This window comes from Coregonus clupeaformis, chromosome 8, assembly GCF_020615455.1.
Source record: "Coregonus clupeaformis isolate EN_2021a chromosome 8, ASM2061545v1, whole genome shotgun sequence".
Taxonomy (NCBI): domain Eukaryota; kingdom Metazoa; phylum Chordata; class Actinopteri; order Salmoniformes; family Salmonidae; genus Coregonus; species Coregonus clupeaformis.
In genome coordinates this window covers 61,284,431-61,300,866 of record NC_059199.1, presented here as the reverse complement: position 1 = coordinate 61,300,866, position 16,436 = coordinate 61,284,431, and the positions used below count along the sequence as shown (strand labels likewise).

The following is a 16,436-nucleotide window of genomic DNA, read 5'->3' as shown; positions in this document are numbered from 1 at the left end:
AAATTGGATGTAGTCTATCACAGTGCCATCCGTTTTGTCTCCAAAGCCCCATATAATACCCACCACTGTGACCTGTACGCTCTTGTTGGCTGGTCCTCACTACATATTCATCGCCAAACCCACTGGCTCCAGGCCATCTATAAATCACTGCTAGGCAAATCCCCGCCTTATCTTAGCTCATTGGTCACCATAGCAACACCCACCCGTAGTCTGCGCTCCAGCAGGTATATCTCACTGGTCATCCCCAAAGCCAACACCTCCTTTGGCCGCAATTCCTTCCAGTTCTCTGCTGCCAATGACTGGAACAAATTGCAAAAATCTCTGAAGCTGGAGACACTTATCTCCCTCACTAACTTTAAGCATCAGTTGTCAGAGCACCTTACCGATCACTGCACCTGTACACAGCCCATCTGAAATTAGCCCGCACAACTACCTCATCCCTATATTGTTATTTATTTTGCTCATTTGTACCCCAGTATCTCTATTTGCACATCATCTCTTGCACATCTATCATTCCAGTGTTAATACTAATTGTAATTATTTTGCACTATAGCCTATTTAGTGCCTTACCTCCATAACTTGCTACATTTGCACACACTGTATATATACAGTGGGGAAAAAAAGTATTTAGTCAGCCACCAATTGTGCAAGTTCTCCCACTTAAAAAGATGAGAGAGGCCTGTAATTTTCATCATAGGTACACGTCAACTATGACAGACAAATTGAGAAAAAAAAATCCAGAAAATCACATTGTAGGATTTTTTATGAATTTATTTGCAAATTATGGTGGAAAATAAGTATTTGGTCACCTACAAACAAGCAAGATTTCTGGCTCTCACAGACCTGTAACTTCTTCTTTAAGAGGCTCCTCTGTCCTCCACTTGTTACCTGTATTAATGGCACCTGTTTGAACTTGTTATCAGTATAAAATACACCTGTTCACAACCTCAAACAGTCACACTCCAAACTCCACTATGGCCAAGACCAAAGAGCTGTCAAAGGACACCAGAAACAAAATTGTAGACCTGCACCAGGCTGGGAAGACTGAATCTGCAATAGGTAAGCAGCTTGGTTTGAAGAAATCAACTGTGGGAGCAATTATTAGGAAATGGAAGACATACAAGACCACTGATAATCTCCCTCGATCTGGGGCTCCACGCAAGATCTCACCCCATGGGGTCAAAATGATCACAAGAACGGTGAGCAAAAATCCCAGAACCACACGGGGGGACCTAGTGAATGACCTGCAGAGAGCTGGGACCAAAGTAACAAAGCCTACCATCAGTAACACACTACGCCGCCAGGGACTCAAATCCTGCAGTGCAAGACGTGTCCCCCTGCTTAAGCCAGTACATGTCCAGGCCCGTCTGAAGTTTGCTAGAGTGCATTTGGATGATCCAGAAGAGGATTGGGAGAATGTCATATGAAACCAAAATATAACTTTTTGGTAAAAACTCAACTCGTCGTGTTTGGAGGACAAAGAATGCTGAGTTGCATCCAAAGAACACCATACCTACTGTGAAGCATGGGGGTGGAAACATCATGCTTTGGGGCTGTTTTTCTGCAAAGGGACCAGGACGACTGATCCGTGTAAAGGAAAGAATGAATGGGGCCATGTATCGTGAGATTTTGAGTGAAAACCTCCTTCCGTCAGCAAGGGCATTGAAGATGAAACGTGGCTGGGTCTTTCAGCATGACAATGATCCCAAACACACCACCCGGGCAACGAAGGAGTGGCTTCGTCACGAAGCATTTCAAGGTCCTGGAGTGGCCTAGCCAGTCTCCAGATCTCAACCCCATAGAAAATCTTTGGAGGGAGTTGAAAGTCTGTGTTGCCCAGCGACAGCCCCAAAACATCACTGCTCTAGAGGAGATCTGCATGGAGGAATGGGCCAAAATACCAGCAACAGTGTGTGACAACCTTGTGAAGACTTACAGAAAACGTTTGACCTGTGTCATTGCCAACAAAGGGTATATAACAAAGTATTGAGAAACTTTTGTTATTGACCAAATACTTATTTTCCACCATAATTTGCAAATAAATTCATAGAAAATCCTACAATGTGATTTTCAGGATTTTTTTTCCTCATTTTGTCTGTCATAGTTGACGTGTACCTATGATGAAAATTACAGGCCTCTCTCATCTTTTTAAGTGGGAGAACTTGCACAATTGGTGGCTGACTAAATACATTTTTTCCCCACTGTATGTATTTCTGTTGTATTTTTGACTTTGTTTTGTTTTACCCCATATGTACCTCTGTGTTGTTGTTTTTATCGCACTGCTTTGCTTTATCTTGGCCAGGTCGCAGTTGTAAATGAGAACTTGTTCTCAACTGGTTTACCTGGTTAAATAAAGGTGAAATAAAAAAATAAATAAAAAATAAAAAAAATCAACAAAACAACCATCGGCTTTTTGGTGGCATGATGTGTTTACAACACATAGCTTATAAGTAAGTGTTCATAACATAGCATTTATAACACAGTGTTCATAAACATGGTGAAGTTGGCCCAACACATGTAGCTACTTCAATTTAGCAGTGTGCTAAGTGTCAGACTCTAAAAATAAAGAAAGAAAGTCGCACACTCTAATTATGCTCCCAAAAGTTTAATGGGTATAGCAACCAACGTTTCGCACGCAGTGCCTTCTTCAGGGTTCAGGTTTAACATTTACATTTACGTCATTTAGCAGACGCTCTTATCCAGAGCGACTTACAAATAGGTGCATTCACCCTATAGCCAGTGGGAGAACCACTTTACAATATCTCTTTTTTTTTAGGGGGGGTAGAAGGATTACTTTATCCTATCCCAGGTATTCCTTAAAGAGGTGGGGTTTCAAATGTCTCCGGAAGGTGGTGAGTGACTCCGCTGTCCTGGCGTCGTGAGGGAGCTTGTTCCACCATTGGGGTGCCAGAGCAGCGAACAGTTTTGACTGGGAACTATGCTTCCGCAGAGGAAGGGGAGCCAGCAGGCCAGAGGTGGATGAACGCAATGCCCTCGTTTGGATGTAGGGACTGATCAGAGCCTGAAGGTACAGAGGTGCCGATCCCCTCACAGCTCCATAGGCAAGCACCATGGTCTTGTAACAGATGCGAGCTTCAACTGGAAGCCAGTGGAGTGTGCGGAGGAGCGGGGTGACGTGAGAGAACTTGGGAAGGTTGAACACCAGACGGGCTGCGGCATTCTGGATGAGTTGTAGGGGTTTAATGGCACAGGCAGGGAGCCCAGCCAACAGCGAGTTGCAGTAATCCAGACGGGAGATGACAAGTGCCTGGATTGGACCTGTGCCGCTTCCTGTGTAAGGCAGGGTCGTACTCTCCGAATGTTGTAGAGCATGAACCTGCAGGATCGGGTCACCGCCTTGATGTTAGCGGAGAACGACAGGGTGTTGTCCAGGGTCACGCCAAGGCTCTTCGCACTGTGGGAGGAGGACACAACGGAGTTGTCAACCGTGATGGCGAGATCATGGAACGGGCAGTCCTTCCCCGGGAGGAAGAGCAGCTCCGTCTTGCCAAGGTTCAGCTTGAGGTGGTGATCCGTCATCCATACTGATATGTCTGCCAGACATGCAGAGATGCGATTCGCCACCTGGTTATCAGAAGGGGGAAAGGAGAAGATTAGTTGTGTATCGTCAGCGTAGCAATGATAGGAGAGGCCATGTAAGGATATGACAGAGCCAAGTGACTTGGTGTATAGGGAGAATAGGAGAGGGCCTAGAACTGAGCCCTGGGGGACGCCAGTGGTGAGAGCACGTGGTGCGGAGACAGCTTCTCGCCACGCCACTTGGTAGGAGCGACCGGTCAGGTAGGGACGCGATCCAGGAGTGAGCCGCGCCGGAGATGCCCAGCTCGGAGAGGGTGGAGAGGAGGATCTGATGGTTCACAGTATCAAAGGCAGCAGACAGGTCTAGAAGGACAAGAGCAGAGGAGAGAGAGTTAGCTTTAGCAGTGCGGGAGAGCCTCCGTGACACAGAGAAGAGCAGTCTCAGTTGAATGACCAGTCCTGAAACCTGACTGGTTTGGATCAAGAAGGTCATTCTGAGAGAGATAGCAAGAGAGTTGGCTAAAGACGGCACGCTCAATAGTTTTGGAAAGAAAAGAAAGAAGGGATACTGGTCTGTAGTTGTTGACATCAGTGGGATCGAGTGTTGGTTTTTTGAGAAGGGGTGCAACAGCTAACGTTTAAGGGTCAGACTCAACATAAGGGTTAGCTAGCGAGCTAAAAAAAACAAAGACCCTGTCTGAATCTGTATCTGGTTGTGTCCAGGCAACCCCCTATGTGGCGGACTAAACTCCACTCCCCACCATGTAGCCTACAGCTCGAACTTTGGATAATTGCTTTATTCGTTGGTCTCTGGCTCTTTCAACAGGCTAGCATGGACAGACTCTTATCACTTGTTAGCTAGCTAACGTTAGTTACCACCTAGCCATGCAGCTATGACTAGCTAAGAATAATAATCATAGCCAGAGCCATGTATTTCTGTCTCTATGGCGCTCCATGTCTAGCTAGTTACCTACCACCGTTCTGCTACAGAACTGGCTGACGTGAATATCTGTAAACGTGATGCCAAGTTATGCTGGTTCAATTAAGCTGATGCCAGGGCTGTGGTTTAAATGGTAAGAGCTAGCTAGCGAGTATATCGTTGTTGGCCTCTCAATTTAGTCTTGTCAAATCATTAAAGCTACCTAGCCACAACTGGCCAACACAGCTAACGTTAGCTGGCTAGCTAGCTAATGATACACATCTAGCTGATAAAATCTAACGTTACTTAGCTAGCTATCAATCTACTACTTACACCACCATCGATTAACTTGGTCACCAGTTGGACATCCAAACATTCACACTGGCAGAATACCGTTATTTCATCATTTCCCTTCTCGACTCCCCACCATCCTTCCTTCCTTTCTCTCCAACCTCAGTTCTTCCGAGTGATGATGCGAGATGCTGCTGTTTCTGTTGTTTCTGTTGTTATTGCTGCCAGGAAGAGAGGCATTACACGCATGCGCAGAAAAGCTGTCACTGGCCACTTACACCTGATTGGTCAATAAATGTCTTCGTCTCCTTGTCTCCTGTCTCAAAGATGGTTTAGAAAGGTTGTTAAAAGTGCCTCAAACTTGCCCAAGCCATTCAAATTTGCAAACGGTAGAAGTAAAAAACACTCAAAAGCACATATAAGTCTTCCCATTCTGTACGTTTATTACACATAATACATGTTTATTACACAACTCCAAAGTACAAGGAAGTTATGGATAAAATATTTGGTCATTGCTATTTGCCAACGTTAGTACATGACATTAGGCTACATAAAGTTTGCATTGAGTCCATAGGCACATTATAGATAGTGCTGTTCTTAATATTTTTACAACGAATTCTAGACAGCATTAGGCTATACGTTCCCCCCACTGTCTCTCTGTCACACACACACACACGTTCACTCTTTTTCTCTACTCTTGACAGCAGATGCCCAGTCTGCAGGCTTCACACAGAGCTTTCTCATGGGGCCTCATCGACACCTTCTCTGACCCATCCTCTTCCTCCTCCTCCTCATCATCCTCCTCCTCCTCCTCCTCCTCCTCCTCCTCCTCCTCCTCTCCGTAGCAGTTCTTCCTAATCTTTCCAAACAGTCCAAGCAGTGCCTCCTCCACCTCGTTCTGGGAGAAACCTGGGAGTTCAAACTCTTCCCGGCAGCGTCTGCATGCCTGGCCGAGCGGCCGCATCAGCACAGTCCCCCTCGCTGTCTTATTCTGCAGACGGTACCGAACACTACCACCACCCGTGCCGACCGCCACGTCTTAAAACACTTACCACACTGGAACCTGAGAGAGAGAGGTAGAGGGAGCAAGAAGGGGGGGAGGGGGAGAGGGAGAGGGGGAGAGGGAGAGGGAGAGAGAGAGGGGGAGAGAGAGAGAGGTCGCGGGAGAGAGAGAGAGAGCGAGAGAGAGAGAGAGAGAGAGAGAGAGAGAGAGAGAGAGAGAGAGAGAGAGAGAGAGCATTTGAATGAAAGCATGTCTATCTGTCATTTTAGACAAGTGGTCTGTTTCCACATGGTGGCGCTGCAGTGCCAATCTTCTGAACCTTTGTGGAACTGAGTCGGGGAAAACCACAGGCCTACACAACACATAACAAGCATAAAGACAATGATAGTAAGAGAAAGAGATACGTACTGTCCAAAGGCACAGTGGCTGTACACCCTCCATTCTCTCCTCCTCTCCTCCTTGGTGAGTGTTTCTGTCAGGCCATAGTTGAAGTGGAAGGCCCACTGGTCACTACTGTCCAACTCCTCATCCAACATCTCCTCAAAACACTCTGACCACAGGGTGGGCGTCCAGTCTGGGTTACACACACACACACACACACACACACACACACATAAGCAAGCACGCACACACACATAGACAAACATGCAAGCGCACGTACGCAAACAACACACACACTGAGTCAGGACCGGACTGGTTCAGATAGTGCAGCAAGGGCTTATTAAATAACTTTCCTGATTAATGCACATAAATAGACCTAGGCCTACTTCCGTTATGTAAATAAATGAATAAACAAACAAGCTAGACACTGGTCATATGTCCAGAAAAACGGCATAATAGGATAAAAGAAAGTAACTTAAAAGTATTCATTGCCTACCTGTGCTCATGGTCATCAATGTCGGAGAACAAATGAAAAAAATGCTGTTGAAGAACAAATTATCTGTTTGTGTCGTTATGAGCTGGATATTTATATGGTCCCAGTGGTACTCCCCTGACGTTGGGATTTGGAAACCGAAACTTACCGTCTGGTTTCGTTTTCCCCCGGTCAAAAGTCTGCAGTAGTACGCAGGCTGTCGCTGTGCTCTATTGAAGACCAGCCCTTCAGTACAGATTGACCATTATATTGACCAGGGGCCTCATGTATCAATATTGCGTAGAAACTATTCTAAAATACTACATAGAAAAAATTTAATTTATCAAACAATCCTATGAGCATCATATGTACACCAGTAGGAGATAACCATTGATAAATACCAATTGTTCTCAGCTTCAGTGCTTGTGCATGACCCGGGCTATTTGCGATGCGAAACGCCACTATTTAACCATATATGGTGAAAATCATCCCTTTAAAGCCCGTGGGGAATATCCAAATTGTATTATTTTTTATTTTTTATTTTTTCATGAGCAGTATACGTTTTTCCAGTACAAGACATCTGTGCCCATTCAAGAGCCCACATTAAAATTTTTATTACTTATAAACAAAATAATTTTGGGGGGTTCTCATACACTTACAATTATGTTTTGACTCTTGCTTGAACAGTCACTAAGATTATATTTGGTTGTGATATTTGCTAAATAACTTAGTATTCTTATGTCAACAGCACAACAGCATTACAGCATTACAGCATCCTGACATGGATTCAAAGCAAATCATAGTTTTCTATTGCCAAAAATTCTGGACCCTTTCTTTCTAAAACTAGCCGCCGAAATTGTCGCAACCCCTATTACTAGCCTGTTCAACCTCTCTTTCGTAACATCTGAGATCCCCAGAGATTGGAAAGCTGCCACGGTCATCCCCCTCTTCAAAGGGGGGTGACACTCTAGATCCAAACTGTTACAGACCCATATCCATCCTGCCCTGCCTTTCAAAAGTTTTTGAAAGCCAAGTCAACAAACAGATCACCGACCATTTCGAATCCCACCGTACCTTCTCCGCTATGCAATCCGGTTTCCGAGCTGGTCATGGGTGCACTTCAGCCACGCTCAAGGTCCTAAACGATATTATAACCGCGATCGATAATAGACAGTACTGTGCAGCCGTTTTCATTGACCTGGCCAAGGCTTTCGACTCTGTCAACCACCGCATTCTTATTGGCAGACTAAATAGCCTTGGTTTCTCAAATGACTGCCTCGCCTGGTTCACCAACTACTTCTCAGATAGAGTTCAATGTGTCAAATCGGAGGGCCTGTTGTCTGGACCTATGGCAGTCTCTATGGGGGGTGCCACAGGGTTCAATTCTTGGGCCGACTCTTTTCTCTGTGTATATCAATGACGTCGCTCTTGCTGCTGGTGACTCTCAGATCCACCTCTACGCAGACGACACCATTTTGTATACATCTGGCCCTTCATTGGACACTGTGTTAACAAACCTCCAAACGAGCTTCAATGCCATACAACACTCCTTCAGTAGCCTCCAACTGCTCTTAAACACTAGTAAAACTAAATGCATGCTCTTCAACCGAACGCTGCTTGCACCCGCCCACCAGACTAGAATCACTACTCTCGACGGGTCTGACCTAGAGTATGTGGACAACTACAAATATCTAGGTGTCTGGTTAGACTGTAAACTCTCCTTCCAGACTCACATTAAGAATCTCCAATCCAAAGTTAAATCTAGAATCGGTTTCCTATTTCGCAACAAAGCCTCCTTCACTCATGCTGCCAAACATGCCCTCGTAAAACGGACTATCCTACCGATCCTTGACTTCGGCGATGTCATTTACAAAATAGCCTCCAACACTCTACTCAGCAAATTGGATGTAGTCTATCACAGTGCCATCCGTTTTGTCTCCAAAGCCCCATATAATACCCACCACTGTGACCTGTACGCTCTTGTTGGCTGGTCCTCACTACATATTCATCGCCAAACCCACTGGCTCCAGGCCATCTATAAATCACTGCTAGGCAAATCCCCGCCTTATCTTAGCTCATTGGTCACCATAGCAACACCCACCCGTAGTCTGCGCTCCAGCAGGTATATCTCACTGGTCATCCCCAAAGCCAACACCTCCTTTGGCCGCAATTCCTTCCAGTTCTCTGCTGCCAATGACTGGAACAAATTGCAAAAATCTCTGAAGCTGGAGACACTTATCTCCCTCACTAACTTTAAGCATCAGTTGTCAGAGCACCTTACCGATCACTGCACCTGTACACAGCCCATCTGAAATTAGCCCGCACAACTACCTCATCCCTATATTGTTATTTATTTTGCTCATTTGTACCCCAGTATCTCTATTTGCACATCATCTCTTGCACATCTATCATTCCAGTGTTAATACTAATTGTAATTATTTTGCACTATAGCCTATTTAGTGCCTTACCTCCATAACTTGCTACATTTGCACACACTGTATATATATGTATTTCTGTTGTATTTTTGACTTTGTTTTGTTTTACCCCATATGTACCTCTGTGTTGTTGTTTTTATCGCACTGCTTTGCTTTATCTTGGCCAGGTCGCAGTTGTAAATGAGAACTTGTTCTCAACTGGTTTACCTGGTTAAATAAAGGTGAAATAAAAAAATAAATAAAAAATAAAAAAAATCAACAAAACAACCATCGGCTTTTGGTGGCATGATGTGTTTACAACACATAGCTTATAAGTAAGTGTTCATAACATAGCATTTATAACACAGTGTTCATAAACATGGTGAAGTTGGCCCAACACATGTAGCTACTTCAATTTAGCAGTGTGCTAAGTGTCAGACTCTAAAAATAAAGAAAGAAAGTCGCACACTCTAATTATGCTCCCAAAAGTTTAATGGGTATAGCAACCAACGTTTCGGCACGCAGTGCCTTCTTCAGGGTTCAGGTTTAACATTTACATTTACGTCATTTAGCAGACGCTCTTATCCAGAGCGACTTACAAATAGGTGCATTCACCCTATAGCCAGTGGGAGAACCACTTTACAATATCTCTTTTTTTTTAGGGGGGGGTAGAAGGATTACTTTATCCTATCCCAGGTATTCCTTAAAGAGGTGGGGTTTCAAATGTCTCCGGAAGGTGGTGAGTGACTCCGCTGTCCTGGCGTCGTGAGGGAGCTTGTTCCACCATTGGGGTGCCAGAGCAGCGAACAGTTTTGACTGGGCTGAGCGGGAACTATGCTTCCGCAGAGGAAGGGGAGCCAGCAGGCCAGAGGTGGATGAACGCAATGCCCTCGTTTGGATGTAGGGACTGATCAGAGCCTGAAGGTACAGAGGTGCCGATCCCCTCACAGCTCCATAGGCAAGCACCATGGTCTTGTAACAGATGCGAGCTTCAACTGGAAGCCAGTGGAGTGTGCGGAGGAGCGGGGTGACGTGAGAGAACTTGGGAAGGTTGAACACCAGACGGGCTGCGGCATTCTGGATGAGTTGTAGGGGTTTAATGGCACAGGCAGGGAGCCCAGCCAACAGCGAGTTGCAGTAATCCAGACGGGGAGATGACAAGTGCCTGGATTGGACCTGTGCCGCTTCCTGTGTAAGGCAGGGTCGTACTCTCCGAATGTTGTAGAGCATGAACCTGCAGGATCGGGTCACCGCCTTGATGTTAGCGGAGAACGACAGGGTGTTGTCCAGGGTCACGCCAAGGCTCTTCGCACTGTGGGAGGAGGACACAACGGAGTTGTCAACCGTGATGGCGAGATCATGGAACGGGCAGTCCTTCCCCGGGAGGAAGAGCAGCTCCGTCTTGCCAAGGTTCAGCTTGAGGTGGTGATCCGTCATCCATACTGATATGTCTGCCAGACATGCAGAGATGCGATTCGCCACCTGGTTATCAGAAGGGGGAAAGGAGAAGATTAGTTGTGTATCGTCAGCGTAGCAATGATAGGAGAGGCCATGTAAGGATATGACAGAGCCAAGTGACTTGGTGTATAGGGAGAATAGGAGAGGGCCTAGAACTGAGCCCTGGGGGACGCCAGTGGTGAGAGCACGTGGTGCGGAGACAGCTTCTCGCCACGCCACTTGGTAGGAGCGACACGTCAGGTAGGACGCGATCCAGGAGTGAGCCGCGCCGGAGATGCCCAGCTCGGAGAGGGTGGAGAGGAGGATCTGATGGTTCACAGTATCAAAGGCAGCAGACAGGTCTAGAAGGACAAGAGCAGAGGAGAGAGAGTTAGCTTTAGCAGTGCGGAGAGCCTCCGTGACACAGAGAAGAGCAGTCTCAGTTGAATGACCAGTCCTGAAACCTGACTGGTTTGGATCAAGAAGGTCATTCTGAGAGAGATAGCAAGAGAGTTGGCTAAAGACGGCACGCTCAATAGTTTTGGAAAGAAAAGAAAGAAGGGATACTGGTCTGTAGTTGTTGACATCAGTGGGATCGAGTGTTGGTTTTTTGAGAAGGGGTGCAACAGCTAACGTTTAAGGGTCAGACTCAACATAAGGGTTAGCTAGCGAGCTAAAAAAAACAAAGACCCTGTCTGAATCTGTATATGGTTGTCCAGGCAACCCCCTATGTGGCGGACTAAACTCCACTCCCCACCATGTAGCCTACAGCTCGAACTTTGGATAATTGCTTTATTCGTTGGTCTCTGGCTCTTTCAACAGGCTAGCATGGACAGACTCTTATCACTTGTTAGCTAGCTAACGTTAGTTACCACCTAGCCATGCAGCTATGACTAGCTAAGAATAATAATCATAGCCAGAGCCATGTATTTCTGTCTCTATGGCGCTCCATGTCTAGCTAGTTACCTACCACCGTTCTGCTACAGAACTGACTGACGTGAATATCTGTAAACGTGATGCCAAGTTATGCTGGTTCAATTAAGCTGATGCCAGGGCTGTGGTTTAAATGGTAAGAGCTAGCTAAGCGAGTATATCGTTGTTGGCCTCTCAATTTAGTCTTGTCAAATCATTAAAGCTACCTAGCCACAACTGGCCAACACAGCTAACGTTAGCTGGCTAGCTAGCTAATGATACACATCTAGCTGATAAAATCTAACGTTACTTAGCTAGCTATCAATCTACTACTTACACCACCATCGATTAACTTGGTCACCAGTTGGACATCCAAACATTCACACTGGCAGAATACCGTTATTTCATCATTTTCCTTGTCGACTCCCCACCATCCTTCCTTCCTTTCTCTCTAACCTCAGTTCTTCCGAGTGATGATGCGAGATGCTGCTGTTTCTGTTGTTATTGCTGCCAGGAAGAGAGGCGTTACACGCATGCGCAGAAAAGCTGTCACTGGCCACTTACACCTGATTGGTCAATAAATGTCTTCGTCTCCTTGTATCCTGTCTCAAAGATGGTTTAGAAAGGTTGTTAAAAGTGCCTCAAACTTGCCCAAACTATTCAAATTTGCAAACGGTAGAAGTAAAAAACACTCAAAAGCACATATAAGTCTTCCCATTCTGTACATTTATTACACATAATACATGTTTATTACACAACTCCAAAGTATAAGGAAGTTATGGATAAAATATTTGGTCATTGCTATTTGCCAACGTTAGTACATGACATTAGGCTACATAAAGTTTGTATTGAGTCCATAGGCACATTATAGATAGTGCTGTTCTTAATATTTTTACAACGAATTCTAGACAGCATTAGGCTATACGTTCCCCCCACTGTCTCTCTGTCACACACACACACACGTTCACTCTTTTTCTCTACTCTTGACAGCAGATGCCCAGTCTGCAGGCTTCACACAGAGCTTTCTCATGGGGCCTCATCGACACCTTCTCTGACCCATCGTCTTCCTCCTCATCATCATCCTCGTCCTCCTCGTCCTCCTCCTCCTCCTCCTCTCCGTAGCAGTTCTTCCTAATCTTTCCAATTAGTCCAAGCAGTGCCTCCTCCACCTCGTTCTGGGAGAAACCTGGGAGTTCAAACTCTTCCCGGCAGCGTCTGCATGCCTGGCCGAGCGGCCGCATCAGCACAGTCCCCCTCGCTGTCTTATTCTGCAGACGGTACCGGAACACTACCACCACCCGTGCCGACCGCCACGTCTTAAAACACTTACCACACTGGAACCTGAGAGAGAGAGGTAGAGGGAGCGAGAAGGGGGGGAGGGGGAGAGGGAGAGGGAGAGAGAGAGGGGGAGAGAGAGAGAGGTCGCGGGAGAGAGAGAGAGAGAGAGAGAGAGAGAGAGAGAGAGAGAGAGAGAGCATTTGAATGAAAGCATGTCTATCTGTCATTTTAGACAAGTGGTCTGTTTCCACATGGTGGCGCTGCAGTGCCAATTTTCTGAACCTTTGTGGAACTGAGTAGGGGAAAACCACAGGCCTACACAACACATAACAAGCATAAAGACAATGATAGTAAGAGAAACAGATACGTACTGTCCAAAGGCACAGTGGCTGTACACCCTCCATTCTCTCCTCCTCTCCTCCTTGGTGAGTGTTTCTGTCAGGCCATAGTTGAAGTGGAAGGCCCACTGGTCACTACTGTCCAACTCCTCATCCAACATCTCCTCAAAACACTCTGACCACAGGGTGGGCGTCCAGTCTGGGTTACACACACACACACACACACACACACACACACACACACATAAGCAAGCACGCACACACACATAGACAAACATGCAAGCGCACGTACGCAAACAACACACACACTGAGTCAGGACCGGACTGGTTCAGATAGTGCAGCAAGGGCTTATTAAATAACTTTCCTGATTAATGCACATAAATAGACCTAGGCCTACTTCCGTTATGTAAATAAATGAATAAACAAACAAGCTAGACACTGGTCATATGTCCAGAAAAACGGCATAATAGGATAAAAGAAAGTAACTTAAAAGTATTCATTGCCTACCTGTGCTCATGGTCATCAATGTCGGAGAACAAATGAAAAAAATGCTGTTGAAGAACAAATTATCTGTTTGTGTCGTTATGAGCTGGATATTTATATCGTCACAGTGGTACTCCCCCTGACGTTGGGATTTGGAAACCGAAACTTACCGTCTGGTTTCGTTTTCCCCCGGTCAAAAGTCTGCAGTAGTACCCAGGCTGTCTCTGTGCTCTATTGAAGACCAGCCCTTCAGTACAGATTGACCATTATATTGACCAGGGGCCTCATGTATCAATATTGCGTAGAAACTATTCTAAAATACTACATAGAAAAAGTGTAATTTATCAAACAATCCTATGAGCATCATATGTACACCAGTAGGAGATAACCATTGATAAATACCAATTGTTCTCAGCTTCAGTGCTTGTGCATGACCCGGGCTATTTGCGATGCGAAACGCCACTATTTAACCATATATGGTGAAAATCATCCCTTTAAAGCCCGTGGGGAATATCCAAATTGTATTATTATTTATTTTTTATTTTTTCATGAGCATTTTTTCATGAGCAGTATACCTTTTTCCAGTACAAGATATCTGTGCCCATTCAAGAGCCCACATTTACATTTTTATTACTTACAAACAAAATAATTTTTGGGGGTTCTCATACGCTTACAATGATGTTTTGACTCTTGCTTGAACAGTCGCTAAGATTATATTTGGTTGTGATATTTGCAAAATAACTATTTTGGTTGCAGCATTTGTTGGCCAGAATGCTAACGCTCATTGATATAGGCTGTAGCAACATCTAGCCAAAGTTGATTTGCGATGATGACACAAACATTATATTAAGCAATACATTCATACGAGCCTTAAAATCCAATTATAATCCAAAAGTAGTGTGAAATGCACTCATAAGCAACATGTAAATAGATGCTTTTTTGCTGGTGTTCTATAAGAAATCCCCCTTGTTCTGCCACCAACTTGCCCTCGTGAGGCAATGTTTGAAAACACAGAATGGGTCTATATGAAGACCTAAGCTTGTTGCCTGCTTTCCTGTCTTTAGGCAGTGTTTTCCGTAAATACATGGAGTAGCCAGCCAAATAGAAAAAATAGCCAGCCAGGGAGTTCCGGGCTGGGGGGTTCCGAGGGGGCAAACTCTATTTTAGCGGCCTTGATTCCATCCCTCTAATGCCTTGATTCCATCCGAAATACACAGCTAAATTATTGAATACTTTAACGACTTTATCTCCCAGATTGGTAAAATGATTTGTGGTATTGAGTAGAAAGACATGAATTTACAATTAAAATGACTGAAAATGTATGAATTCAGTGTGTTGTTTGTTGTTTTGGATATTATCTGGGCCTAAATGATCAGGGCTATTTTCTAAGTAAGATAACCTTTTTGTACCATTAAACCTGTCTTCTCTTGAGATTAAAGTCATATGTACAGTTATACTGCAAGATATGAAATGCCACAATTATGTTTGTTCTTCAAAATATGTATTTTATTGGCTTTCCTGCTGTGGAGACCCAATGTGTCATTTTGTAATTTGGTTGAACTATCCCTTTAACAGTTTGGCCTGTCAATCAATCACTGTGGTTTGGATTGTCAGGGGAGGGGGCAGGATATTTGTGAGTCACAGAGTTGGTATGGTTTCAGACCTGTCAATCAATCATTGTGGGTGGGACTTTAAGGGAAGGCGGTAGATTAGTAATCTAGTCAGAAAAGCCAGTTTCCGATCTGCTAACTGTTTGTAGATATACACTTGCCGCGTTCAACCAGTTAGCAAGTCGGACATTTCGAAGAAACGTTTGTTTCAAAAGCTAAGAAACGTTTGTGTCATCACAAAACTGGAGAACAACATCTGTCTGGTGAAGTACACAAAGCAAATATTACATGTACAAACAGTTAAATGACCTGCAGCATGGTCAAGCAAGTCAATGTTTTTGACAGTTTTACTGAACTTCTGATTTAGAACCACAGAGTTACCTCAAGTCAGCACAAAGACAACAGGAGCACTGCCTCCACTATTCCAGCACCATTTCAACTTAAACATTTAAACATCATCAAATCAACTAGGCTATATATGCTTAATTTAATACACTGAAAACAAACTTAAAGATACCAAAAACGATTTAGTCCAATCAATGTTGCTAAATATCATGTGGCTGTCCATGGTACTGATTTCTGTCTGTGTGTGTGTGTGGGTGCGTGCATGTGTACAATTGTTTTGGGAGGGGGGACTCATCCTACTTGTAGACTAGTTGAATGCCAATGCCACCTTCCTCTCTTTCATGTTGGCGAAACGGTCTATGGCTCTGTATGCTTTTAGTTTTACTTTTCATAGGCTACCTAGCTAAAATGCAAAACACCAGTCTCAATGTCAACAGTGAAGAGGCGACTCCGGGACGCTGACCTTCTAGGCAGAGTTGCAAAGAAAAAGTCCAGTGTCTGTGTTCTTTTGCACATCTTAATCTTTTATTTTTATTGGCCAGTCTGAGATATGGCTTTTTCTTTGCAACTCTGCCTAGAAGGTCAGCATCCCGGAGTCGCCTCTTCACTGTTGACATTGAGACTGGTGTTTTGCGGGTACTATTTAATGAAGCTGCCATTTGAGGACCTGTGAGGCGGCTGTTTATCAAACTAGACACTAATGTATTTGTCCTCTAGTTCAGTTGTGCACTGGGGCCTCCCACTCCTCTTTCTATTCTGGTTAGAGCCAGTTTGCGCTGTTCTGTGAAGGGAGTAGTACACAGCGTTGTATGAGATCTTCAGTTTCTTGGCAATTTCTCGCATGGAATAGCCTTCATTTCTCAGAACAAGAATAGACTGACGAGTTTCAGAAGAAAGTTATTTGTTTCTGGCCATTTTGAGCCTGTAATCGAACCCACAATTGCTGATGCTCCAGATACTCAACTAGTCTCAAGAAGGCCAGTGTTATTGCCTTTAATCAGCACAACAGTTT

General features: G+C 44.8%; 1 protein-coding gene and 1 pseudogene across 1 annotated transcript; both read right to left on the bottom strand.

Moving 5' to 3' along the window:
* Positions 1 to 5,169: 5,169 nt before the first annotated feature.
* Positions 5,170 to 6,793, bottom strand: LOC121573022 (annotated as a pseudogene).
* A 5,281-nt stretch (positions 6,794 to 12,074) lies between these two features.
* LOC121573021 (receptor-transporting protein 3) lies at positions 12,075 to 13,602 on the bottom strand. Its single transcript, XM_041885058.1, has 3 exons — positions 13,494 to 13,602; positions 13,019 to 13,184; positions 12,075 to 12,710 (listed from the first exon to the last, which is right to left on the bottom strand). The coding sequence occupies exons 1-3, from the start codon at positions 13,507 to 13,509 to the stop codon at positions 12,347 to 12,349; spliced, it is 546 nt and encodes a 181-aa protein (XP_041740992.1). The 5' UTR covers positions 13,510 to 13,602; the 3' UTR covers positions 12,075 to 12,346.
* Between the last annotated feature and the right edge of the window lie 2,834 nt (positions 13,603 to 16,436).

Coding starts and splice junctions, on each gene's coding strand:
- LOC121573021 (XM_041885058.1), bottom strand. Junction 12,711..13,018: donor AGCCACTGTGCCTTTGGACA/GTACGTATCTGT, acceptor TCTCTCTCTCAG/GTTCCAGTGTGGTAAGTGTT.